Source organism: Pyrus communis, chromosome 11 (genome assembly GCF_041283825.1).
Source record: "Pyrus communis isolate YQ-2024b chromosome 11, ASM4128382v1, whole genome shotgun sequence".
Taxonomy (NCBI): Eukaryota; Viridiplantae; Streptophyta; class Magnoliopsida; order Rosales; family Rosaceae; genus Pyrus; species Pyrus communis.
The window spans coordinates 31,717,532-31,744,414 of record NC_142575.1 but is presented as its reverse complement, the minus strand read 5'-3'; the positions used below and the strand labels follow the sequence as shown (position 1 = coordinate 31,744,414).

The window sequence follows — 26,883 nt, the reverse complement described above, 5'->3', positions numbered from 1 at the left end:
TAGAATTTGTTTAAAAGTGTTTTTATAATAATTGAAAGCGTTTTTAAAAAAAATATTTTTATAATTAATTCTTAGTAAAAATACAAGTTAATATAAAAAAAATACTTCAAGTTCTTTCAAAAGAAAAAAAACATATAACTGGTGCTTCTTACACAAGCACTTCAAGTCATTTTAAAAACATTTCTAATCCTTAGTAAACATTGGAACAAAAATACTGAAACGACGCGTCGTTTCCACATCCTACGAGTCTTTCCGATTACGACAGAGGCAAACCGCAAGCCATACCTCGAAAGTCGGATTTGGACGGCAAAATCCGCTCCCGAAAACTCTGGCTTTCAGGTTCCGTTACGTCTCACCTTAATTTTCTGTTTGTTTCCCGAGAAAATTTAGGAAACGTAAAACACAGAATGCGTTTCATGAAAATGGAAGCTAAACAGCCAAAATAATTGAAGGTTTTTAGTTAAAAGCTTCAATTTCCTCGGATCCCAAACATTTCAGAATCCTCGGAGTTCCCAAATAAAGAAGTTTCGCTTGGTTTTTGTAATGCTTTATGATTGAAACATTCAGAGAAGATGAAAGTGAAGAACGAGAAGCAGAGTTGGGCGGCGGTGTCGCCGTCGGAGGTTGTCTATCATTTCGGCACCAGTGGACTCTCCGTTGCGGCGGCCACCGCAGTAACTCACCCTCTGGGTAATTTCTGAAACCCAAGAAGTTTACTTTTTCACTGTTTTGCAGCTTCCAACATGTCTGTTTTGTTTGCCTCAGTAAATTTTTCACCTTTTCAGCTTTTGTTGTAGCAGAATATTAAATATTTTGTTGTTTATTTGTTTGTTTCATGGATTGTTCAAACTTTGATTTGGTTGGTTCTGCATCGATTTCTCATTGTTTCGATTTTGATAGAGATGATGGTATTAAGATTTGGCAATGCATCAGTGTAGAACCGGAGAAATTTTATAGTTTGGCGGCCACATTTACCCGTTTTGTTACTAATTCACGTGATATATAGTTATGCACGATTTCTCCTTGTTCCGAGTTTGATAGAGATTATGGTATTAAGATTTTGCATCAGATGTAGAATCGGGGAAATTTTATAGTTTGGCGGCCACATTGACCCGTTTTGTTACTAATTCACGTGTTATATAGTTATGCACGATTTCTCAGTGTTCCGAGTTTGATAGAGATTATGGTATTAAGATTTGGCAATGGATCCAATTTAGAATCGGAGAAGTTTTTTAGTGTGACTACCATATTGAGCCGTGCTGTTACACGACTTGGTTAATATCTTATGGACCTAGGTACAATGTGACTAATACATCTCTATGATAGTCACGCTCAAAAACTTCTCGGCATGATGAACAGAGGCTGTAGATTGTAGGTTAAGAGAAATTTTGAGAGATGCAAAGAGTTTATTTATCTCAACTGGTGGGATGCAGATGTTCTCAAAGTTAGGCTGCAAATGCAACTTGTTGGGCAGAAAGGTCCTCTCACTGGAATGGTATTTTTCCCACCTCTTTTCGTGGGTGCATATCTTGATCCAATTTATCAGCGTGGATCATGATAAAGGTTTGATGTGCAGGGACGGTTATTTATCCATACTTTTAAACAGGAAGGGCCGAGATTTTTGTATCTGGGATTGACACCGGCATTGACAAGGTCTGTTCTTTATGGGGGTCTCCGTTTAGGCTTGTATGAACCTTCAAAGTATGCCTGCAATTGGGCTTTTGGATCCGCCAATCTTTTTGCTAAGATCGGGTCTGGAGGATTTGCCGGTGCAATTGCAACTGTGTTGACGAATCCAGTTGAGGTTTTGAAGGTAATGCCATCATGCAGGGCCTTGTTGAACTTTTTGTTTTCTATTTCTTGAGACTTGACTTCAAGATCATTTCATTTGCTTCCCTTCATTAGGTGCGGTTACAGATGAATCCAAACTTGAGTCCAACGGGAGAACTGCGTAGAATTATTACTGAAGAGGGAGTGAAAGCGCTTTGGAAGGGGGTTGGCCCTGCTATGGCCAGAGCTGCTACGTTGACTGCATCACAACTAGCAACATATGACGAAACCAAGCTGGTCAAGTTCTAAGTAATTTCCATTTGTTTCTAAATCATTAATGTTTGATTGGCAATAGGAAAGTGTTCGTCTTCATTTTTCTTTAAATCTGTCTGACTTCAAATTTTGTTCCGACTTTTTTTTGAATGCAGACACTGATTAGGTTGACATCACTCGAAGAAGGATCCCATCTTCATCTCATGTAAGACACTGTTGCCAATGTTCTTATCTATCTCAGGTCTTTCATTTTTTCAACTGAAGTAGATTAATTCGGTGACAGTACATTGATCAAAACTAACTATATTATGCACCTTGTGAAGCTCAAGCACAGTTGCAGGCTTGGTGAGTACCCTCGTAACTGCACCTGTGGACATGGTAAAAACCCGTCTCATGTTGCAACAGGAATCTAATAAGGCAGGAAACTATAAAAATGGATTTCATTGCGGATACCAGGTATAGATTACGTAGTCTTTTCATTTCCGCTACAGTTTTCTGGTGTTTTTTCTTGGTGTATTTGGATTTCTTTTCTAGAACACAATTTATAAACACATTAAATTGGAATAGGTTGTCGGCATGTGGTTAACATTTGATTTGCCTTTGGAAAAGCTTTCACGACCTTAGCGGTTGGCAGCTGCAATTGGGCATGATAAATTGGTCCTGTTTTATCTTGCGTTCGTTCGTTGTAGAGTCTATATGGTCTACACTGACTCTTGGCGTCCCAGAAATTATTTCCTTGCGTATATTTCTTATTTGATGTGTTATGGTGTGTTGTTTCAGGTTATGCTTACAGAAGGTCCCAGGGGTCTTTACAAAGGGTGAGTTCTCTTCAAGCCTGAATACTCATGCCTTTCGTTTGCACCAAACTTTCCGATATTATAGTCTTTGGATTTAATAGAATCAGCAGTGCGTAGTTTGAATTTGTCGTGTAACCACACAGAAAACGTCTGTCTGATTGTTTACAATTAGTAATTAAGTGTTAAACTTTTCAGGAGCCTTGCAACTTTTGCAAGACTGGGTCCACAAACTACAATTACCTTCATACTCTGCGAGAAGTTGCGTGAGCTTGCCGGATTGAATGCAATCTAAGCCTCGGCATTGGCAGTCTGCAATCGCCCCCGCTTCTGGCTGCAATGAGAATTTCTTCGAATCGGCAGGTAACGCACCCCACATTCCTGAAAACAACCATTCAGGAGAAGGGAATTACTTGTACTTGCTTTACATATTGGTTCTGTTTAGGCGATTTTACAGAACAATGGCATTGGCTGGTTCTGGTCCCGTGTACCGTTGTCATCCCACATTTTTTCGCTCGAACCCATTCGTGTCGTTTTCTATCTACTGTTTGAAGTATTTCCAAAAATTGCTTGAGTTAGAATTTAGAAGCCTATTAAGCAACAATATTTGTCTGTATTTGGTTTGCAGGGCCCTTGATTAGAGATTTAGGTACAACTAACTTGTACGTTGACCTTAGGGAGAGTTTCTGGACCAATCCCTTTTGCCGACAATTGGGGAGAACCTTGCTTTGATAAGATGTCACGGTGACAGTATTACACACTCATCGTGCACTATCATGTGATTTGATTTTTTCTACATAACAATGTTGACTTTAGGGAGAGTTTCTGGACCAATCCCTCGTGTGCCGACAATTGGGGAGAACCTTGCTTTGATAAGATGTCACGGTGACAGTATTACACACTCATCGTGCACTATCATGGGGTTTGATTTTTTCTAAATAACGTTGTTGACTTTTGATACCGATACTTATCCTTATGCGGTCAAAGCAGTGTTTAAAATATCCACAAAATTGTCATATTTCTGTTGAAATATCTTAAAAACCATGGATTGATATGGAAACAGGGGGGGGGGGGGTTGAAATGGAAAACTTCACCTATTATCGGTGATATTGATGATATCTTGACTATATAAAATTTGTCCGAGCTTATTGCAGTTTTTGAACTTTTGAACTTTTTTTAAGAATTTTTTCTCGTATTTCGATTAAATCTGAATGAATTGACGTACACACCGCATTACAAATTTTTATAATGTTCATCAACGACAACAAATATCAATGGCTCTATAATTTACCTATTAATATTTACACTTATATTTATATATTTAAAACTGGGTCAAAGACGTCAAAGTCTTGTAGCCGATCAAATTATTCCAAAAAAGAAGGCTCAAGTCACCCATCGGCCCACTTTTGGCAAATCTTGACCCGGGAACATATTCCAACGTGGCATTGGGTCCTACTAACGTGTGAGCTGGTTCTCGGTGGCGTCCAATTAATAGGAAGACGATCCTCTCTAGATTCATTTTGTGAGCATCCTAGGAATTCTCATATCCTAAGTGTTCATCGTATATCGTGCAGTTAGTTTTCGTAAAATACTATTATATTTAATTTTTAATAAAAAACGTTAAATAATTTATGATCGCACGATGCACGATAAATGATTAAGATGTGAGAATCCTAGGATCTCTACAATTTGAATCCGAATAGAATCCAAATCCCAATTAATATTCTTCCTAATCATCAGCCCAAGTGGACTTTTAAATTGCATTTTTATTTCTTTGGTCAACAAATTAGTTTCTTTGCTTTAAAGGAAACGAAATTGGATCCTATCCTGATCCATTTTGTGGGGATCCGTAGTCATTCATCGTGTATCATGCGATCATAAATTATATAATTTTTTTATTTAAAATTGAACACAAATAGTATCTGACGAAAATTAATCGCATTATGTACGATAGACTATGAGAATGTGAAGATCCCCACAAAATGGATCCAGTAAGGATCCTCTTCCAAAGGAAACTACCCTTATTGTCCCAAAGAAAAAAAGAAAGTAAATTAGAAGTAAAATTATACGACACGACTTGGGCAAGATAGCAAATTTTATACATATTTATGGTCACCGTAGCATCGCAATATAACAAATAGTTTGTAATTTTCACATGTAGAGTTGAGCAACTTATATAAAATAAGTTCAGTGTCACATAGTGTTTCGGTTCAATAATACATTGTGATGTGAAAAAAAACTTACAATGCATATTGAACAAGAGACGTTACGTAACAGTGAATATGTTCCACGTTAGTCCTTATCCTTCACATTACCTTACATTATGGTATCATGACATCGCGTGGCGATGAACTTAATTCTTTGTAAGTTACGATCTTTGAGCAAACTTCTTTGCTATGTTATTTGTAAAATTAAGGAGTGATTATCTTATGTCACCAATGACGGTGATGTGGTGTACTTTTTAAACACGTAATAAATATTTATTAGACGACGAAGCCGCTAGAACCAAATATTGGCATGAGAAAATTCTCCAATAGATTTTTAGTCGAATAGGTGTTTGCAACATGTTTAAAAAATACACGATTCGTCTAATGGACACTTACCAAATGTTGTCTTTAGTTATGTAACTGTCTCTGGTAGACACACACAAAGAGAACCATTGCATTTGCATCCCAAACGCTTACCCGCAAAATTTCTTTGCACAGTGAAAACCAAAACAATGTATTCCTAATTTTAATTGGAAAATGGATTCTTTCCGGATACTTTCCTCTTATTTCATAAAATTAGAGAATTCGTGCCATTGAAATTTAATTCAACGGTTGAAGTTATTATAACTTTTAAATTTATCCTCTGTTTATAACTGTTCAATCAAATTTTAATGATAAAAAATAATTTCCTCATTGAGTGAATTAAGAGAAAGGAATCCGAAGATGATCAATTTGCTTTTAACTGGAAGTCAGAAATTTTGTCTGTGTTAACGTAGGCAGCGCAAGCGCTGCAACTTGCACCGTTAAAATAGTGACGTGGCACTGTAACTGTTGGACAACCTTGTTGGAGCCTTGGAAGAGAAGCAGCTTTGGCGGGACAGTCTGGCGTGCTTATACGCTTGCCGCGGTTTCCGCGCTAAATTACACTCCTACCATTTATCCTTTTGTCCAAACTACCCTCCCTACTTTTCTTTCTCTAGTTACCATCCTACCCCTTGCCTTGCAAAATTCTCACCAGCTTTTACTTTCAAAACACGGTAATGTCCGAATTCCTTGTGAAAATGACATTGATCTCATTTAGTCAACGACTCAAAACGCAGCTAACCCAAAATTTTAGTGAAAATGATTGTAATAAAAAAAAAGGTTTGTATTGATACATCAAACGTCAATATATTCTTCACAATAATCACACGTGAATAGCCTATAACTTTTGGAATGAAATAATAAATTAAATATGACTATAAGTGACACATTGTTATAAAAATTTCAATTGAAGTAGCAAATTGATACATTTCAACAAAGCATATGATTCAGGTGACATGAGCCGACTTATAGTAGATTCTTCTATTAAGTTGCCCGTATATCATTTATGACATAGGTAGGAAGTTTTATGCGATGAAGAAATGCAAAATCTCATCTTTTTAAAATGTTAATCATACAAACAGCAATCTGGTCGTTGAACATTAATGTATCTTTGTAATTATGACTTATTATAATCATGTGTTATTTTTGAGCAATGTCATGAGCATGTGCTTGCACACGCACACTCACACTCACCATACCTTTCATTTTTCTGCATACAATTTTGGAAATGTCTAGAGTTGTCTCAATACAAGAAAAGGTGAAACACAATAGGGCCAAACATAGATGGCCATTGCCATGTGGGATTTAAGATTCTCTTACTCTTCCGTCCATTTGCTAGAACAATGGTTGGAGAATAACTCTTTGACATGTGATTGTTTGTTCAATTTAAAATAAAAAGGTCAAAAATTGTTTTCGGATTAGCTGTCTGGAACCTAAGAATTAAGTAATTAGGACCACTCAAATTGAATATGAAGATCCCTATTAACCAATTATGCTAGCCTGCCTAACACATTCCAGGAGCTCCAATTTCTCTTTCACACAAACTAAGGCTTCATATTTTTTGTCCTTAAATTCCAAATAGTAAGGTTCGTAAAGCATCCAAAATTAAAATAGAAACAAGGTGGGGAACCCCTTTTCTTTTTTTTTCTTTTTTTTTTTTTTTTACAATAATCAAGTTTATACACAAATATAAAGCAAGCATATTTAAATTTGTCTTCTGTCCTTTTCAGATTTTTTTTTTCTTTAGAATATAATTAGCATATTAGGACAATACTTCTATCTTTGAATAAAGTGTCCATATGTTCTTAGGAAAAGTAAAATATATACAAAATGGGTGTGAAGACGAAGTCTTTTTCACTATTACATGTTATAGGACATTTTAAGTGGTCAAATTATTATTTTTTTTTTTTTTGCTTTGCATGGTTTGTGGGCGCATTGAGAGTGTTTCATTCTTTTTGCTTGAATGCTTTTAATAATTTTCAACATGCGTATGGTCTCAATCATCCTTTATGATCTCTGTGATCGGAAAATCTTTGTTTAGGGTATATCAACAAATCTTTGTGGTCGGAAAGCAACTTGTATGAATCGGTCAAATAAACATAATATTATTTGAGTATTCTTAAGTGATAACATCATGTAGCAATATTTCGAGCACAGTGAAAAATCTTAAACTCTTTGTAGAAGAAAATTTGTCGTAGGACAACTTGATCATAATTGTTATATTATTTTTTAAGAGAAATATTTCGGTAGAACAACAACCTAATGATGTGGCTAAGCTTGAAAAGGGTAGAAGGGTAAGTTCACTCAAACTCGTTTCAACTGGTCTAAAGTGGCAGTCCTGTAAATAAACCTGAAATGCGCGGGTAAGGCCCCAACTTCGCCCTTCGACGACTCCGCGCAGGAAAAATAAAATTAAAAAAATTAAAAAATCCTTTTCACACACGAAGAGGAAACTTAGAGAGAGAAAATATTAGAGAGAGAGAGAGAGAAACGAAACGAAGAAACCGGAGAAGTTAGAGAGAGAAAGTGGAAGACAGAGAGAGAGAAGGCAGGCATTAATGGCGGAAGGAGGGAAGAAGGATAGGAACTCGCACGGCGAGGACAGCGTGAAGCTGTTCGTCGGCCAAGTGCCGAAGCACATGACGGAGGCTCAGCTCCTCGCAATGTTCAAAGACTTCGCTCTCGTCGACGAAGTCAACATCATCAAGGACAAGGCCACGCGCGCTTCCAGAGGTTTCAAATCTCTCTCTCTCCCCTCCTCTTTCTCTCTCTACATTCTCTGTTCCGCTTAGCAATCTGGTTTGAGTTGAAACATGTGTGTATCTTGATTTGGTTAGTGTGTGTGATTTTCTGCGATTTGGAGGATTTGTGGGGTTTAGTAGCTGAATTGGTATTTGAAACCCTAATTTCGTGCTCGGATTTGTGCTTGCGTGTGTGTGTTTGCAGGGTGTTGCTTTGTGATATGCCCGTCGAGGGAGGAGGCGGATAAAGCGGTCGATGCGTGTCATAACAAGACGACTTTGCCCGGGGTTAGTGCAATTTGCAGCTCTTTCCACTGTACTTAAGTGTGCTTCTTTTGTTGTTTTAGTTCGTAGGCTTGTAGCTTTGAATTTCGGAGAATGTGATTCAAATCTAAGCTGGTAAAGTATGAATAGATGATTTCGTAAGTCATTCGAAAGTTTATACAATTAATAGTAGGAAGAGTAGCTGCGTAGTGTCTAACTATTTGTCGATCGCAGATCACAGCAATTTGAACTTTTCACAGTAACTAAACTATATCCACTTACTTAATTTGAGAATGTTGACACTTGTGATCAAAGGGTTCTGCAATTAATATACCGTAGGAAAAAGGGAAATGAATAGCCTCATGGGAACGTTCCTTTGTTTTTATTCCTAGTTAAATTGCAATAGGCTCCTTTGGCATTTGCAGAGGGCTAGCAAATTTACTTCAGGTGAGATATGGACATGATGTTAATCCCAAGAGGGTGTTGTAAGATCGATTTGATGAAATGGGTGTTGTAATTTGCGTATGGTAATGCGGATTAGCCTAATGACTACTGAAAGTAGAGTATCAGAGCATGACCATGCATGAGATATTGGCTACAGTGCCCACAAAAAAAGAAAAAAGAAAAAAAAAGGGTTTAGGGTTAGATTATGAACTGATTTAATTGGCTCTGCCCCATGAAAGTTTTAAGGTGCAACCGGTGCCCTGAAAAAAAAAAAAAAATACAATTTTGACAAACTTCTATATGGTTATGATGTCAATTTACAAAATAGTTAAATGAAGAAGGCTGCACGCTTGTTCCAGAAAATATGAGTATCAGTGACTGGGGTTACATCATGTGAGTAAAGTATTGGATTTGTCCGACATTGCAGGCAATCTTCTTTTGGTACAGTATATCCACTTGAATCCATGATTGGCAGATTGATATTTGGACAATTTTATGTAAAATGTGTGCTTATGCAACTTGGCATTTTCCTGGCATAGGTCTTAGAGCGACTGGGGGAGCCTATGTAGGCCTTGCTGGACCTTCAAGTGGTTTCCCAGGCAAGATTCTCAGTTGGACTCTTGCCTATGCCTGCTAATGCGACTTTACACAAATGTATTACTTGATAAAAAACATATAGTCAACTAAAAATTTGTTGTCTGTCCACTTTTTCCTAGGCTGGTGCTAACTTTTTGCAGTTTGTGCTTTTAGTTCCTCTTGTTGTGTTTGTTATTCTCAGCCTGATTCGAAGCTACCCTGTTCTTTCTGTCCAATCCAGGCATCTAGTCCTTTGCAAGTGAAGTATGCTGATGGCGAGTTGGAAAGACTAGGTATAATACATTTTCATGATTTAATTACTGATTTGTCTGGTTCCTAGGAGGTTTTGTTGAACCAATGCTTATTGTGTATTTTTTTTGTTCATCCCATTTATTTATTGATTATTATACGAACCCTAATTAATAATCTTTGCCTTCCCTTGTAATCCAGAACACAAGCTCTTTATTGGTATGCTTCCAAAGAATGTTTCCGAAGTTGAAGTTTCTGATATTTTCTCTCAATATGGGACAGTAAAGGACCTACAAATATTAAGAGGTTCTCAGCAAACGAGCAAAGGTATGTTTTTTCCCTCGGGGTTGGTTTATTCCTAGGCAAACACTAAAATATACTGATTGTCAACTAATAAATGAATTTTCCATGCCCTTTTCTTTTGGGCAGGCTGTGCATTCTTAAAGTATGAGACAAAACACCAAGCTCTTGCTGCCCTCGAAGCCATCAATGGAAAGTATAAAATGGAGGTTTGTGTCTAATGCATATTTTGGTGGCTGGAAATGTATATTGAAAACTGTTAATATGCACATAGTATTGGATGTTCTGTATTCTATTACATTGGCAGAAACATTTTATTTTTTCTGATTGAAGGGGACCATAATGATGGATGATAAGTCAGCCATCAAAGACTTTGTCTAATTATCCTTGCGTATCAAATTAATAAAAAGGCTTGTATGCTTACTCATTGACTCATTGATTTGAATTTGTTCTTGACATTTGCTTATAGATAACGACAACTTGGTAGTAGTATGGATCTATTGATACAAGGCTCTAACCCACTCTTATGGCTCATGTATCAGGGTTCAAGTGTTCCTTTAGTTGTCAAATGGGCAGACACAGAAAAGGAAAGACTAGCTCGGCGAGCTCAGAAAGCTCATTCCCAGGCTGCTAACGAGCCAAATGGTGATTCACATCCTTCATTATTTGGAGCCTTGCCCATGGGTTATGTTCCCTCGTATAATGGTTACGGTTATCAGGTCAGTTTTTTTCCACAATTATGTCTCTGTAAACTACTCTTTTCTTTGTTTCGTTTTTCATGGTGAGGAAACCATTAGCACTTTTGTAGTTGGGCTTTGGCATCTGAGTATAATGACCTACCCTATATATGAATTCCTGACTTTATATCCATGTAGGGTCTTATGTAGTAATGGAGTAATGTCATATTTCATTTCCTCTGTAGGCTCCTGGGACTTATGGACTCATGCCATACCGCCTACCTGGACTGCAGAATCAACAAGGTTTCCAAAATATGATGCCCCCCATAAACCAAGGAAATGCTTTGCATAGAATCACGCCCCGCAATGTTGCCCCTAGAAATTTTCCTATGCCTCCTACGAGTTATGTGGGCTCTGCTTATCATGCGGTTCCAGGTCTTCGGCATCCGATGGTGTATCCTGGAGGAATAATGAGCCACCAGCCATTGAGTTCACCTGGTTCAGTGTCACCTACAGTTGTGAACATTAACCCAGCATCACCTGGCACTAGTAAAAGCCCTGGGGGTCAGGTTGAAGGTTGTTATCTACACGTATATTTATTTTTTCAAATTAAAAATAAAGTTCTTGGTGGTGGTATTTTGTCAGTTACTCTTATCTTCTTTGATCAGGTCCAGCTGGTGCTAATTTGTTTATCTATCACATACCTCAAGAATTTGGAGATCAAGAGCTTGCCAATGCTTTTCAACCATTTGGTAGGGTTTTGAGTGCCAAGGTTTTTGTTGATAAAGCAACCGGCATCAGCAAATGTTTCGGTGAGAATATTCTCAACTTACTTTTGATTGCAATGCAAGTTATGTGGAAATATTTACCTCTAATCAGTCTCTGGTTTGCAGGATTTGTAAGTTACGATTTACCAGAGTCTGCTGAATCTGCTATAAGTATGATGAATGGATACCAATTAGGGGGTAAGAAATTGAAGGTCCAGCTTAAGAGAGACAACAAACAGAGCAAACCATATTGATTTGAAGGTGAGTTACACAAGGATTCGAGTCCTCTGGTCTTATGCAAACCGGATGTATGGGAGTCACGTCATCAACATCCTAGGGTGGATTTAGCTGATCTGCAATTATAGGGCTATTCCATCCTTCTTGTAACTTCCTCAAGGGATTGAAAGCCCTCAAACTTGTAATTCATGGTGCATACTGTGCCAATACAATCTGTAATTTGGGTATCATGAAAGTTCATTTAGTCAGTAACTATCAATTTATTCATTCTTCTCTCATGAACATCTGGATGTATACTTAATCCCTAATTCTTTCATTTTCACAGTTCAAAGTCATTTTCATATTTTCTTTTGTTTCTTATCTCATTTGCTGTATCCCGGTGACTTGTTTTAATGTGGCATACCTTGAAGTAAGTAGGTAATCAACAAGCAGTCTTCTATTTGAAAAGGTATGTTGTATACGCGTGCAAGAGTTACATTTTAGGTACAGTGGTTGTCTCTGCTATTTCTTAGTTATCATTTGAAAGTTGTGCATTTAATTTATAAGTCATTGTGTTTCTTCTTTGGGTGTTCATTTTTTCTATATTCGCTATTTAGCATTTAAGTCGTAGATAGGAGGAGCACTTGCTACTAATGTATTTTTTTCCCCATGAAGGTTGGAAGTTAAATATTGATTTTTGTAGCGTACCGATTAATAGATACCTGTCTTCCAATATGTTATATATTTCATGGACTTTACTGCTGCAACGGTTGCGCTTTACATATATCATGGACTTTGCTGCTGCAACGGTTGTGATTTAAGATGTTCTTATCCAAGTTGTATCTGGCACTATGTTATGAAATTTTGGAGATTTGGCTGGCTCATTTTCTTGCAGATGTACGTTGGACTGAAGTTTGAGCATGTTTTATGTCTTCTTAGCTACATTCACGAGTACTAAACTGCCTAAATATTGCTGTTGTTGTAGGGTAAATGTAGACACTGCATCTGTAGTCTCAGTTTTTTCTCCTTTGCTATTAACTATCAAATTACCAGGAGATTGAGGCGTTTTCAGTAGCAGATGAAAGAATTATCAGCACCCGTATTCCAGTCCAGATTGTCGCTGATGAAGGTATGCCATAACCTTGGACACATCAATACTTCCCTTTGAAATTTTGATTGACTTGAGTATTATTATTGTTTCTAAGCAGAACTCTCTAACTTGTGTTATGGACATCATCTCTCTCTCTCTCTCTCTCTCTCTCTCGTTTATGCCTGTTGTACAATGTATATGTTCCTTGATCATTGTTGTTAGGAGTTTGGTGCTTTTATATAGATTCAAAGATTGACTTGTCGCATACCGTGGGTTGACCTTTGTCAAATTAACTTGGAACAAAAAATAAGAAACGCAGAAACTTAGATCACTTGGATTGAATAATGAGTAGGGTTCAGGATGAACGAAGTGGAAAAGGTTGCCTAGGTTGAAGGTGCATGTCGAGGAAGCTGGATTGAGATCATTTGTTTGTCGGGAATGTAACTATCTTGTTGATGTTGTTAAAATGCATATGTTTGTCTATCATTATAACATTGATGTGGACCACTGTATCTCTCCTGCTACACTAGCTACCTTTCTGCCCCCTTCTGTTGGATCTCCTTTTGAAATTTCGAAATGACATTTATGGAGTTCTATTGAATTGTGAATAGATGGTTTTACCGTGGAGTTCTGGTTGTCGGCCAGACTGCGGTAGGACCAATTTCTGAATGTTCTTTTATCGGTACTTTGATATCTGCAGCTAGCAAAGCTTCGTGGTGCTTCAGCTCGATGCCGCATCCCACCACCATTTTATGCTTTTTGATGGATGCATCTCTGAGGCCCAACGATGAATTCTCATATTTCCGTCATCTCGTCCCAACGTTTTACTTTCCAGTCCTCCTGTAAGCACAAGTCAATTTACTTAGGTAAAAGAATAGTTGCTTTTTGTTTCGTTTTGTTGCAGTCGACTTCAGTTTTTTTACGATGTGGAACTCCAATTCTGCATCTCTAAGCTTCACTGCACAGAAATGGTAGATAGATTGTATCTCTCTACATTTTCTGTTAATAGCAAAAAGTGTTCTTGTGAGTTGTAAAGGTTATATTATATATTCTCAATTTAACTAAAAAAAATCTCATAATTTGTTGTGGAAGAGTACGTTATAGTTGTTGTCAAGGCCCACTTTGGTGGTGGGGAAAAAGTTATAATTGTAACGGGTTTTATACTCTTTCTTTTTTATGTCTCTCTCATTACGCGACGACTGATCTTCCATCAGTAGCCATCAGGTGGAATTCATAATGTTTATTTTTACGTGACGACTGATCTTCTATCACCAACAAAATGTATATTGTATTTGCATGAGTGGATAGGGAGTTAGGTTTCCACCTATGCGTTCGGGTTTAAAACTCTTTCTCTCTCAAATAATAAAACAGTTTCCCTCCCTTAATAATAAATTTAAAAAAAAAAATGTGTTCTGTATTTTACGGCTTTGAAACATTTAAGTAAACATACAATATGAGCGATTCAAAAGTGACTCGATGTGATACACGGAGGGACTCAAACGACAATCTTGCAATCGAATACTAGCCTTATATACACAACGTTATATTGACGTATTGATACCAAATACTAAGATTATATCCACCAAATATTGATTACATATCAACAAACATCTTGGCAAGTTGTTTCTTTTCTTTTTTCGTATCAAATTCCAAGCCCTCTCGATCACTCTCTTCGTGCCCCGTCCCCATTCTCTCTCATTGTCTCAATCTCCTTGCTCATGATTTCCCCACATCAGTACAATTCTCAAACTCAAAAGCTTGATGTCGAATTCTGGGCAATATTCTCTCCTTTTTCTCATCCTTTGTCAAGTCATTACAACTTTACTTGCACCATCTTAGATAAATTTTTTTGTTTTTTTTTTTTTGTTTTTTTTTCTTTTCTGTTTCTCTAACACAAGGAGAGAAACAAACAAAAGTTTTTTTTTTTTTTTCTTATAGACAACAAATGGAATTTGGATCCTCTCCTGACTTTAGCGTCCGAAATCTAAGATTAGGAAATCCGAGCCCTTAATTTGTGTTAGGTAGGCTAGCAAAATGAGTTAATTCAATTTGAGTGGTCTGGATTGCTTGGTCATTGGACTCAGAACTGTGAGATACGGAGTGGATTTTTGTCCCAAATATTATACTTATTAATAAGTTCTTAATAATACAAAGACACTTAAGAGAAGCATAATGCAAAGACACTTTTTTCTATTTTTCTAGAACCGAGTGTACTTTGAGTTGTGGATGACCTTTTAATATTGAGGTATTTGTCGATTGGCACTTCTATACAAATTCAGGAGACAAATCGATAAATATACCTTTTAATATTTGTGTTCATATGGTGTTGCACATGGTGTACGGTATTTATATGAACTTATGTTCTTAACAACATTTGACTTTTGATGAGAAGCAACTTTCTGGAAAAAGCTTTTGATGAGAGCATGAACTTATTGACTTATTAAATGAAATAATATATGGACGACTTCCTACGCCGAGAATTCTGGTGGTAGATTTACCAAAAATGGATCACAATATTACTTTACCTTTCTGAAAATCGAGTAGTGGATATATAGAGCGGAGAATTACAACGAGAAGGACATACGTATGTGTGTATTTAAATTTAGGGTTTGTTTGAAATTGCTTTTAAATTGATCGAAAATATTTTTGATGAAAATATTTTTAGCAAGGTTCTAAAAAATGTTAGGCGTTAGTCGGGTGGCGAACTAGCGCCTAGCGTTTAGACGGCTAGGCGGGCGTCTAGATGGATTTAGGTAAATTTCTTATATATTTTATGAATTAATTAAGTTTATTATATCATAATTATTGACTAATATGTTATTTCTTGGGAAGTGTTATTGGCACTTCAAAAATATCATTCTACACTTCTCACAAGTGTATTTTTCTTTCCAAATATAGAAAGATTGGAGTGTAGAATGAGATTCTTAGAATGCTAATAACAATTCCCTATTTCTTATAGAAAACCATACATATGTGAATGTTTTTTTGTACATATATGATATACTTGCCTAGGAAAAAAATAAAATATTATCTAAATAATTTATAATTTATATAAGATTTATATATGTGTGTACACACACACAAACACACCAAACTTTTAAAAATATAAAAAGCCCACATAGTGGGTGGTTTTCATTACTAAAACTATCAAACCGTCCACCTCACCTCTGCTCTTTCACATCATTCGTCCACCTTGGGTGGTTTCATAATTAAAACCATGTCAGAGTCCAAAAAAGAGTTTTTTTATTTATTAATTTTATTTAACATTATTTAAACTTGAAATACTCAATTAATGTACCTAAATATTAGTACTGAAATGTGTGTACCGAAATGTATTATATTGAAATTGTAACATCCCACATTGACCATCGGAGAGGGGGTGATGTGCCTTATATGTACATGTCCACCTCCATATAGCACGAGGCATTTTGGGAACTCACTAGCTTCGGATTCCATCGGAACTCCGAAGTTAAGTGAATTCGAGCAAGAGCAATTCTAGGATGGATGTTCCCCTGGGAAGTTCTCGTGTGACAAAACCGTGAGGGCGTGGTCGGGGCCCAAAGCAGACAATCTCCTGCTACGGTGGAGTTGAGCTGGGCTGGGATGTGATAGAACTAATGTATTTAAATGTTAGTACTGAAATATATGCACATAAATGTATTATATTAAATTAATATACCTAAAAGTGTATACCAAAATGTTAGCACCAAAATGTATTATATTGAATTTAATGTACCTAAATGTTTGTATATAAATGTATGTACCGAAATGTGTGTACCTAAATCTATGCATCATAATGTATTATAATAAATTTAATGTACCTAAATGAAGAAGACAAAGTACATCAAAATATATTGTATAACAAAAATTAGTTTATCTAAATGTTTACAATAAATGAAATGAAAATGAAATAAAATTAATACATTAAAAATTAGGAAGAAAAAGAGAAATAAATAAAAAATAAAAATATAATTAATAAATGAGGTTATTAATGTATCAATGGACTAAAATTAGATTTTGATCTTACTCATGATTTTAATCTAAAAGTTATCTTTGTCAATGATTAAAATGAAGTTTTCTATAAAAATAAATAAGAAGAAATATCTTATTCATTCAGAGGAATTCTCCAACTTTGGCCGACAATATCAGTCCATCCATTATGCATGGAAGCAAATCGCCCCACGGATTACCATATTCTATTCGATTTTTTACAAATGCATCCCTTGTTTTTTGTTTTCTGTTGACTTTAATCCCTTCGTATACGAGATAGGGTTGATCATAGTACATAATATATATAATTAAACGATACTCTAATTTAATTTAAATTACGAACAGAGAAATTCGAACTTGTTCAAGCTTAACTTAGGAATAAAACGTGGATTATATAACTAAACAGTACGTACTTAATTAGCTCAAAAATAGTTGTCTCAAAACCAAGAACGAGTGAGAAATAGATGACTTATCCAAGTTGGGGAGGTCAAGCCACTTCCATTTAAACCAATGAAACAGCTCCAAATGCTAAAAAAAAGTTGAAAGTTGTGCATATATCTACATCGTAAAGATACCGTTGGCTTTTTGTGATTGCAAATTTGCGACTCGATGATTAGGGTTTTTGCCGGCAGCCCGCCAGCCCGCCAGCCCGCCAGCTAGCTGCCACAAAAGTCAAGAGCTTCATATTTGCAGCAAGTTCTGGACCAAATGACAAATAAACTCTGTGTACGTTCCCACACCCACACGACACATTCACCTACCGACAAAAGGCATTCAAATCTCGTACCTTGATTGAGTTTCTCTCTTCCCCCACCCACCCCGCGGGCGCCCCCAATATTGCATTTATATACGGGTTAAGATTGGAGGACACTCATTTTTAACACATATTTTGTAGGGTTGATTTTGTAATTTTATTAAGGATTCAAACTGTTTATATTTCAATTCACTATTCATAGATCATTTTTACAAAAAACTAGACAAATTCAAAATCATTATGACATTAATTTGTAGTGAAGAAAATGGACGATACGTGTGACATCCCGTCCCGGGATTATTAGAACGCACGTGTGAAATTACATTATTGCCCCTAGTTCGTTTTTATCACGTTTTTGGGTGTTTGTGTGGTGTGTCATGTGTTGGACCACACACACACACACACTGTCACACTCTTCCTCTCCCTCTGTCCCTGTCCCGTGTCTCTCTCTCTCTCTCTTCCTTCGACGTACGGACAAACACCAAAACCACCCAAACCATCACAGATCGAGGGAACCAACTACACCATTGAACTCGTGAGGTCGAGGCGAGCACAGTCATACCATTTTCAGGTGAGAAATCCTTCGTTTTCACGTCGATTCGACAATGGCCGATTCGAGTACTATTCATGCAAAAGTTTTACATTGAGTTTTTGGGATTTCTGAGCTTGTAGGTGTCTTAGTGAGGTCCTAGGGAGCATCGGAGTAGCTCGTTGGACGATTTTGGACGTCGGGAAGGCCTGGTTCGAAGTTGGCCGAGTTTCGAGTTTGAGACAGGTATGATCGCGTAAATTTTAGCCTTTAAAAGTGGTCTAACGTGATTCTACTAGTCTAGGGCTTTCTTTTGGTCCAAAAATCATAGAAAATGGTTGAGAAACGAACGAGAAAACAAGGTTTGAAGTTTTTCCAGTTTTCCGGCGCCGGCGACGTCGCCGGAGTCTCGCCGGAGAAGGAGACGGAATATTCCGTCAGTTCTGACGGAATATTCCTGACGCCGTTAACGGAATCTGTCAAAACTGACGGAATATTCCTAACGGCGTCAGTTGACGCCGTCAGTGTGCGCCACACGTGCCTGCGCATGGCCGGCGCGTGGGGGCGCGTGCGGCGGAGGAAAATTATTTTAAAAATATGGTTGTGATCCTGAGGTTGTGTAGAGCACGTTGGTATATTCATTTATCCATTTTGAGCAATGTATGAGAAGTTATTACGAGAAGTGGGTTATGTGCTTTAAAGTTAACGTTTTTATAGTTATTTCGCATATAGGTGACACGTACCCCGAGGACGAGCGTGGTCACTCGAGGCAGGGGGGCTACGACCCTTCCACGTACCAATGAGTGGGCTTTTGTTTTCCGTATATACCTATATACTATATTTTTCCCAGAAATTGAATAAATGTTTATTCATTATGCCATGCATTACTTTATCGTTTTTCGTGCATCGTTGGGTACGTTATTAGTTGCATATATTTATACATATGCATATTGGGTGCTGTGGACGCACAGGTAAGTGCCAGGTAAGCGTTATTTACGTTTATGTTTCAGCAGTAGTTTGCGATAGTTAGAGAGCTCATAACCTGCACCCCCCGTGTTAGTGCTCCCGTCCAGAGTAGGGCACAGTCCTTCACGTGATGTTCACCTCCCGCACCTTATGCTCAGCTTGGATCCAAGCTAGGTGCACAGGCCTGTCGTACAGACCACATTAGGTGGTTCCGACTCGTAGGTGACCCGCGATTATTCGCACAGCCTTCACGTGATCGTAGCACTTATTTACACCCAGGCCTGTCGTACAGATCACTTTAGGTGGTTCCGACTTGTGGGCAGGTTCAATTATTGAGTTTGAGATTTGAGCTCTATATTTACATATGCAGCCGTACAGGTCACGTTAGGTGACTCCGGCTGCCAGATTATACGCTATTGATGTGATTTATACCTAAGCACTTGCATTTCTTTATGAGGCTGTGACATGGCATATTATTGAGCATGATTTGGCATGTCTATATATACGTACATATGTTTATTTTCTGGGAAGTATACAGGTTTTACGACGAGGGGTTAGAATGTATTTTACTAAATGGTTTTCAAAGAGCCTTGTTTTTGCCCACTCACGCTTTTGTTTTGCGCCCCTCCAGGTTCTAGTTGCTTAGCTGTTGCGGTGGTTTCCCCAGAGGGCTTTCTGGCGTTTCTGACAGATACTCACCATTGTAGGGTCACCTTCGGGTGTACTTTTGTTGTCGTTTCGTTTGGGCTGCTATAGACCTGCTCTGAAATTGTATTTCACTTGTGCTAGCACTTGTTTAGTACTTTGTATGCTAGTTTTTAATTATTCATACTTTTATATTATTACTTTATTAGCTTCCGCACGTGCACATGGCTACGTCACCGTTGTGTGACGGCCAGCACGCTCCGATCTCGATCGGGGTGTGTCAATACGGTTTTGCAAAGAAACATTTAAAATATTATCATTTAATCAGACGGTCATATAATTTCAGATTTAGGTGATTTTTAGTAGACATGATCTTTAAAGAAATACCTAAAAGATAGACAGTTTAGATCCGTGAAAAAAATTTACAAAGTTTCCCTACAAAGTGTATCAAAAAAAGATGTCCCCCGATCGTAAGCCATATACTTGAAGGATTATTTATAGGGGGTATTTCAACGACCCAACCATTCAGCTTTTAAGTCTTCATTCAAAGATCATCTCTACAAAACAAATCACCCAAATCCGAAACCATTTGACCCATGTATTAAATAGTAGTCATAATAGTGTTTCTTTTAAAAACCGTATTCGTCTATTTTCTTCACTATAATTGGATGTTTAAATGGTTTTAAATTTATTTATTTTTTGCAACGATAATCTATGAATGATGTATTTAAATATAAATAATTTGAATCGTAGAGAAAAATTACAAAATGAGTGTCACGAGGTGACTCACAGATAATTATTTAAGGAATCACTGTCTCGATCTCTATATACATTTTCGAAACTTGTGAAGGCTACGGCGTAAAATTCACGTTTGAAATATGTAATGCAAGATCATCATGACCGAGCTCTCAAGTTGGACCTATTCAAAACCCTAATTCCCACTGCCTATTGTTCAAGGGAATGTAAGACGTTGATGTCAACACTAACAAACAAAGCAGATTTCTAAAAAATAAACTAGCACAGCTGAGCAGAGAAGACTAAGTACAACGACTTGAAAAAATAAGGGAAAAATAGTGATTAATCTAATTAACATGCAACTAGTTGCTGTCTGGTCCTGTGGAGTGTGGAGGCCAACCATTATATTTAGTTAATTAACTCATGACCTATTTGAGCAGTTTTTCCTTGTTATAGAATAGTACTAGTAGGGACTTGAAGTATTATTAAGTTGCTTAGAAACTCTTAATATTTTTCTCTAACAACTAATTAAGGGCAGAGTTTATATTGAAAATAAATATATAATTAAGGTACCAATGTGGTTTAGTTGAGTTGATAAGAATTGTTCTCTTTGTTAGACTGAGCATTAGGTTCGAGTAAGAGACTTGTGGTATGTATGTCATAATCCTGGAACGGGGTAGCCTTCCCTCCCTCTAAACTTTCTGTTACCCAAAAAAAATTGAAAAGGCTTCGTGTTTTAAGCTGTGAGTTGGGTTGTTTTGTTGGGTTTTATCCTTTTGTTGTAAAGAACAGTTTACTACAGTTTTTTAGGGTTTTTTTTTTTTTTTTTTTTTTTTTTTTTTTGAGTAGCTTGTACGTCAAATTCCCTTTTGTATAAAGACAATAAAAAGCTCGAATTTGATCAAATTATGTCTTAATTCCCAGTCATCAAATTCGCAAGTTTTGCATCAAATGAAATATATATTTAAGATGCTTATAGAACGGATTTTGGAATATTGTGGAAAGAATAATAATATTGATGCATGGTAGGTTTTGTGAACACCAATGCGGCAAATGCCATGAAGGATCATGGGTGTTGTTCTGCTATGTTCCTTTTTCATTTTCTTTTTTAATTTTATTATTATTAAGAAGAGGTGAAAACGATCTGCATCGGTTTTTCAGCTGGTATATAGCTCAGTTCAACATTCAACAACCTCATTTTTGCCCAAGAATATGACTAAATATATTACAATTAACATCAGACTTCCTGTCTTATAATTGACACTTAATTTACGGAATATGAACACACATAAGAGTTCAATTTTTTTGCCAAAATCCTTTGTGACCTCTATGTGCTTATCTTATTTGTTGACATCTGATCATACATTTACATAGGGGTGGGTTCAAAAAATCGAAAACCGAAAAAAACCGAAAACCAAACCGAACCGAGGCCGAAAAAAACCGAACCAGACTGAAACGAACCGAAAAAAAATCATATATAAATACTAAAAAATACATGTTGCCGTCAGGGTTTGAACCCTTTCCCTACGGGTTGGGGTTGGTTGTTGCAAGCCAACTTGACTGTAGGCTTTGTGTTGTTATAATTGTACCAGTAATTTATTTATAGGTTTCTTATGTTTAATGCTTTATAAAATTTCTTAACTTTACAAACCCTAGCCGTCTCACTCCCATTTCATTTCAGATCTCAAACACCTCTCTGTTCCGTCCACTGCTTTCTCTTTGCCTTTGCTTCCTCTCTCTCTCTCTCTCTCTCCCTCTCTCCCTCCCTCTCCCTCTCCTTCCTCTCTTCCTCCAAATCACTGTCTCTCTAGTTTTCTCCTGTCCTCCTCGAGATTCCTTCTTCCAAACCATGATTTTCCCTCGCCCTTTTCGAGATCCGACGAAAAGAGGAATTGAAAGAGCTTGCGACGATCATGGTGATATCGCTGCAACAAAGGTTGTGGTTTTATTTATTTGTCAGTTCATAGGTTTTTAATTGTATGGTTACCCATTTGAAATTTATGTAATTTAAGGTGAAAAAGTTTGTATTTTTCTCTGAATATATTTTGGAATTTTCTAGATCTATTGTGGACTTGACTATGAATTTGAATGTGGGCACTGGGCATGCGCTATTGAAGTCCGATTATGGTATTTAGAAGAACCCAATTGCTTTTTTTTTTTTTTTTTTTTGTGATTTGCATCGATCAATTAATTTGTTGAGTTATTTCATGATTTTGTAAATTTTAAAGTTTTTGAATTTTGAATCCTGGAGATGTACATTTCCTTGAAGAATATATGTTTATGTATTTGCTTAACTTTTGAAAATTTGAATTCGTTCTGCTTGATCACAAGTAGTTGAATTACTTGAATATATTCAGGATTTTGAGGCTCTCAATTCTCTGATATATGAGAACTGGGAGGTTGATAGGTAGGTTCCTTCCATTTACATCATTTAAAAATAAAAATAAAAAACCGAACCGGAAAAACCGAAACCGAAAAAAACCGAACTGAAAAAAAAATGAACCGAACCGAACCGTTTTGAACCCAACCCAGCCCTACATTTACACCCTACTTAATAACACTAACTGTTCATATTATAAAATAAAACTAAAGATAATTTAAGTCAATACACGTGTAACTTAAGTAGACAAAGCACAAAAATGTCATAGAGTGCATAAGATTTGAACTCCGCAGATATATCATGTATGTTTTACTATTATTGGATATAGATATTCGAAGTGTATCAGGCTACACTTTTTTTCGTCGACTTTATTTCTTTGAAATTTATGCAGCAAAATCTACTAGTGCTTTTTATTTTCCCGGACACGTTTTCTTAATTATAAGTAGGAAAGTTCATCATCTATGCAACATATATTTCAAACATCCAAACGTGGACACCCCAAATATGTAGGTTTTGACTCATCTTTGGTGATTGTTCGACGTAATTACATGCGTTCAAGTTTAAGTTTTTAAACTCGTGATTAGAAAGTGAAGGAAATTCGATAAAAAAATTTTAGATTTGATAAACAAGGCTAAATATTTGCTATAAAAATTAGAAAATTAACATCTCAGACTGCACGTATTTCAAATAATTAGATGTAACGCAATTTGTAAATGAATTTGTAATAATCAACTCTAAGCAAACGAGTCATATCTGTTTTCTTTCGTTTTCTCATTCAATTCAAGCTTGACTTGTCTGAGTCGTAAACAAACAAATGCAAAAATGGTTTATTTTCCATTAGGTGATGCAATATTCTTGACTTGTTTATGAAGTCATCCTTAGGTTTGAACTACATTAAAATTGTTAATTAGCTAGAAGGTCCAGTAGTAACACGTCGTAGAAAGAATTGAGTTTTGGCCAACAATTTCCTCAATAGTTTTTTGGGATTGTACTGTCAACTAACAATAGTGAGAACTGAATCTATAGTAAACAAGCAAAAGGAAACTTCACTAATAACCCGCAATATGATAAATTTTTAGTAGACCAGGAATACGACTTAGTACATTAAGTATTATAATATATAATGGTTAAATTTATTTTTTTTCCAAATATTTGACCACTTGTGTTCTGATAGTTGGTTCCAGAATGAACGTCGTCTATAAATAATGTACTAAAATCTAAACAGTTTAGATCGTTGAGGAAAGTTACAAAATAAACGCCACAAGATGTATCTCAAATAATTATTTTAGAAATTCCTCAATGAAAGATGCCGTCTGCATTATTGTTCATGGGAATATGAGATTTTGGTGTCACACGCTTGAACACTAACAAACAAAGAAAGTAGACTTCTAATAAATATACATACTAGCACAGCTAGCAGAGAAGACTGAGTACTCCTACCAAAAAAAAAAAAAAAAAGGGAAAAAGAGGACACTGATTAAGTATATACTAACCTTAATTTTAATCTAATTAAAATGCAACTAGTTGCTGTGTGGCTGTGGAGGCCAACCATTATAGTGTATATCAAGTTTATTAACTAATTAATGACCTATTTGAGGTTTTTCCTTTTGTTGAATATTACTAGTAGGGACTTAAAAAATTATTAAGTTACGTAGACACTCTTAGTAACTTTCTCAAACAACTCAAAGCAGATTTTATATATGTACTCATTTGGAAGTACTTTTAAAATGACTGAAAGCGGTTTTAGAGAAAATTTTTTTGAGCTCTAAAGCACTTAAAGCACTTCCTGCAAGGAGCACATAACCGGTGCCTCTTATAGGGAGAACTTCAAGTGTTTTTTCAAGATTCACATGTTTTACTAAGAATTGGTCCCAAACAAACACTTTCAGCTATTTTAAAAGTACTTCCAAATGAGACTTTCATGTTTTAAGCTGTGAGTTGGGTTGTTTAATTGGGTTTAATCCATAGTTGTAAAGAAAATTTTTACAACAATTTTTCAGGGAAGTAAAACTCTGTCAGTAGCTTGTATGCCAAATTTCCTATTGTGTAAAGATGTTAACAAGCTTGAATTTGAAATTATGACTTAACTCCCAGTCATCAAATTTGGAAATATTGATGAATGGTAGGTTTTGTGAACATCAATGCGCCAACTGACTTGAAGGGTTGACCGATAATCATGGGTGTTGTTCTGCTGTGTTCCTTTCCCAACAAATCAATTTGACAAATCTTGCAGGAAATGGAAGTAAGGGTTTTGGTATATACGATTTATCTCTTGAAGAAAGTTAATTTGACAATGATCAAATTATAACATCAAAATTAATATATAACACGTGAAATTTCGTTATTTTTCTCAAAACTATAACACGTAAAATTATTTTTATTAATATATTTTAAAACTTGGACTTGGTATAGCTCAGTTTCAACAATCACCAACCTCATTTTTGTCCAAGAATTTCACTAAATTAATATATAATTACAAGTAACATCAAAATTAATCAAGTGAATTAATTAGATAGGTCCAAAAGGACCCCCTGTCTTATAATTGACACTTAATTTATGGAATATGAAACACCCAAAACTCTTTGTGGCCTCTCTATGCTTATCTTATTTGTTAATGCTTGTCCATACATTTAAAGCGCACTTAACGATGTTAACTCTTCAACATATAAAAAGTTTAAAAACTAAAAATAAATAAAGTCAATAAAATACGTGTAACCCAAATATACAAGGCACAGATATGACGCAAAAAAATTTAAGTGCAGAAGAACTCCACACATATATACGCATGTTTTAATTGGATAGAGATGTTGGAAGTGTTAGCCATCACTCATAATTATCAGGCTACAGACTTTTCTTGGTCGACTTTCTTTGAAATTTATGCAGAAAAATCCATGTAGTGCTATTTTATTTTCCCGGCTGGACACGTTTTCTTAATTAAGTAGGAAGGTTCATCATCTATCCATACATATATTTGAAACACCCAAACGTGGCCACCGAAATATGTAGGTTTTGATTTGACCAAAAAAAAAAAATGTAGGTTTTGACTCATCGTTGGTGATTATTCTACGGAATTACGTGTGTTAAAGTTAAAGTTACCAAATTACTCATGATTAGAAGGTGAAAGAAATTTGATACAAAAAATTCAGATTTGTTAAACAAGGCTAACAGAAGATTTGGCGTAAAAATGAGTGCAATGACGTTTTAGGATTCATACACCTAATCATACTTAGTGATATAAGGTTCGATTTTTGTTGGTATTGTTTTTTTTTTTAATTAACAAGGCTAATTTTTTTCCATAAAAACTAGAAATTAACGTCGAACTAAATGTATTTCATATAACTACATGTTACGCAAATTGTAAATAGATTTGAAATAATCAACCTGACGCAAACGAGTCATTTCTGTTTCCCTTCGTTTTTACTTCTTCAATTCAAACTTGACATGTCTGAGTCGTAAACAAACAAATGCAAAAATTGTTTATTTAAGCTTGAATAATTGATAAAGTCTTCCTTAGGTTTGTCAACTAAATTAAAACTGTTAGCTAGAAGGTCCAGCACTAACACGTCATAGAAAGAAACTTGAGTCTTGACCAACAATTTCCTTAATAGTTTTTAGGGATTGTGTCAACTAACAATAGTAAGAAATTACTATAGTAAAACCTAAAAGAAAACTTCACTAATAACCCGGAAAAAAATTTCCGAAAACAAGTACGAGACTTGGTGTACCAAATCGTGTTTCTGGTATAGTAAAAAATCTCTCCCGCATGCACTACCAGTAAAAGCAAATGCAAGAGAAACAACGTTTATATTTAGTGCTCTAAAACATACTAGAACATTTCAGAACCATGCATGAGCACAGTAAATCAAGTTGAAGAAATTAGGCGGCCCACGTTTCAAACACGTAGAAGCCAACTGGGGTTAAACTGTTCCCTCCTTCTGGAAGATTAGGTAAATTCTGTTGGCCATTTTTAGCAGACAAAAGCTTAGTTGTATATCGTTTTCTTCTAGAAGTCAGCCAGCCAACTCACATGGTTTATATTCTAGTATTTATGCAGGTCTTTTTCAAAAAATACTCTCTTTTCCATTTATTTTTTATTATAATTTTTCCATGATTTTGATTAAAATTAGATCGACCTGGGAAGATAGGACCCCAG

The 26,883-nt window shown here is 36.1% G+C and overlaps 2 protein-coding genes across 2 annotated transcripts; both read left to right on the top strand.

The window, feature by feature from the left end:
- Nucleotides 1–276: 276 nt before the first annotated feature.
- LOC137743619 (uncharacterized) lies at nucleotides 277–3,803 on the top strand. The gene is made up of 8 exons (XM_068483545.2): nucleotides 277–690; nucleotides 1,434–1,495; nucleotides 1,577–1,813; nucleotides 1,906–2,067; nucleotides 2,199–2,248; nucleotides 2,367–2,499; nucleotides 2,824–2,861; nucleotides 3,036–3,803. The coding sequence occupies exons 1-8, from the start codon at nucleotides 573–575 to the stop codon at nucleotides 3,130–3,132; spliced, it is 897 nt and encodes a 298-aa protein (XP_068339646.2). The 5' UTR covers nucleotides 277–572; the 3' UTR covers nucleotides 3,133–3,803.
- A 3,984-nt stretch (nucleotides 3,804–7,787) lies between these two features.
- LOC137742479 (RNA-binding protein BRN1) lies at nucleotides 7,788–12,005 on the top strand. The gene is made up of 9 exons (XM_068482360.2): nucleotides 7,788–8,140; nucleotides 8,354–8,436; nucleotides 9,674–9,725; nucleotides 9,883–10,008; nucleotides 10,111–10,190; nucleotides 10,524–10,700; nucleotides 10,904–11,234; nucleotides 11,327–11,470; nucleotides 11,552–12,005. The coding sequence occupies exons 1-9, from the start codon at nucleotides 7,966–7,968 to the stop codon at nucleotides 11,677–11,679; spliced, it is 1,296 nt and encodes a 431-aa protein (XP_068338461.2). The 5' UTR covers nucleotides 7,788–7,965; the 3' UTR covers nucleotides 11,680–12,005.
- Nucleotides 12,006–26,883: the final 14,878 nt, after the last annotated feature.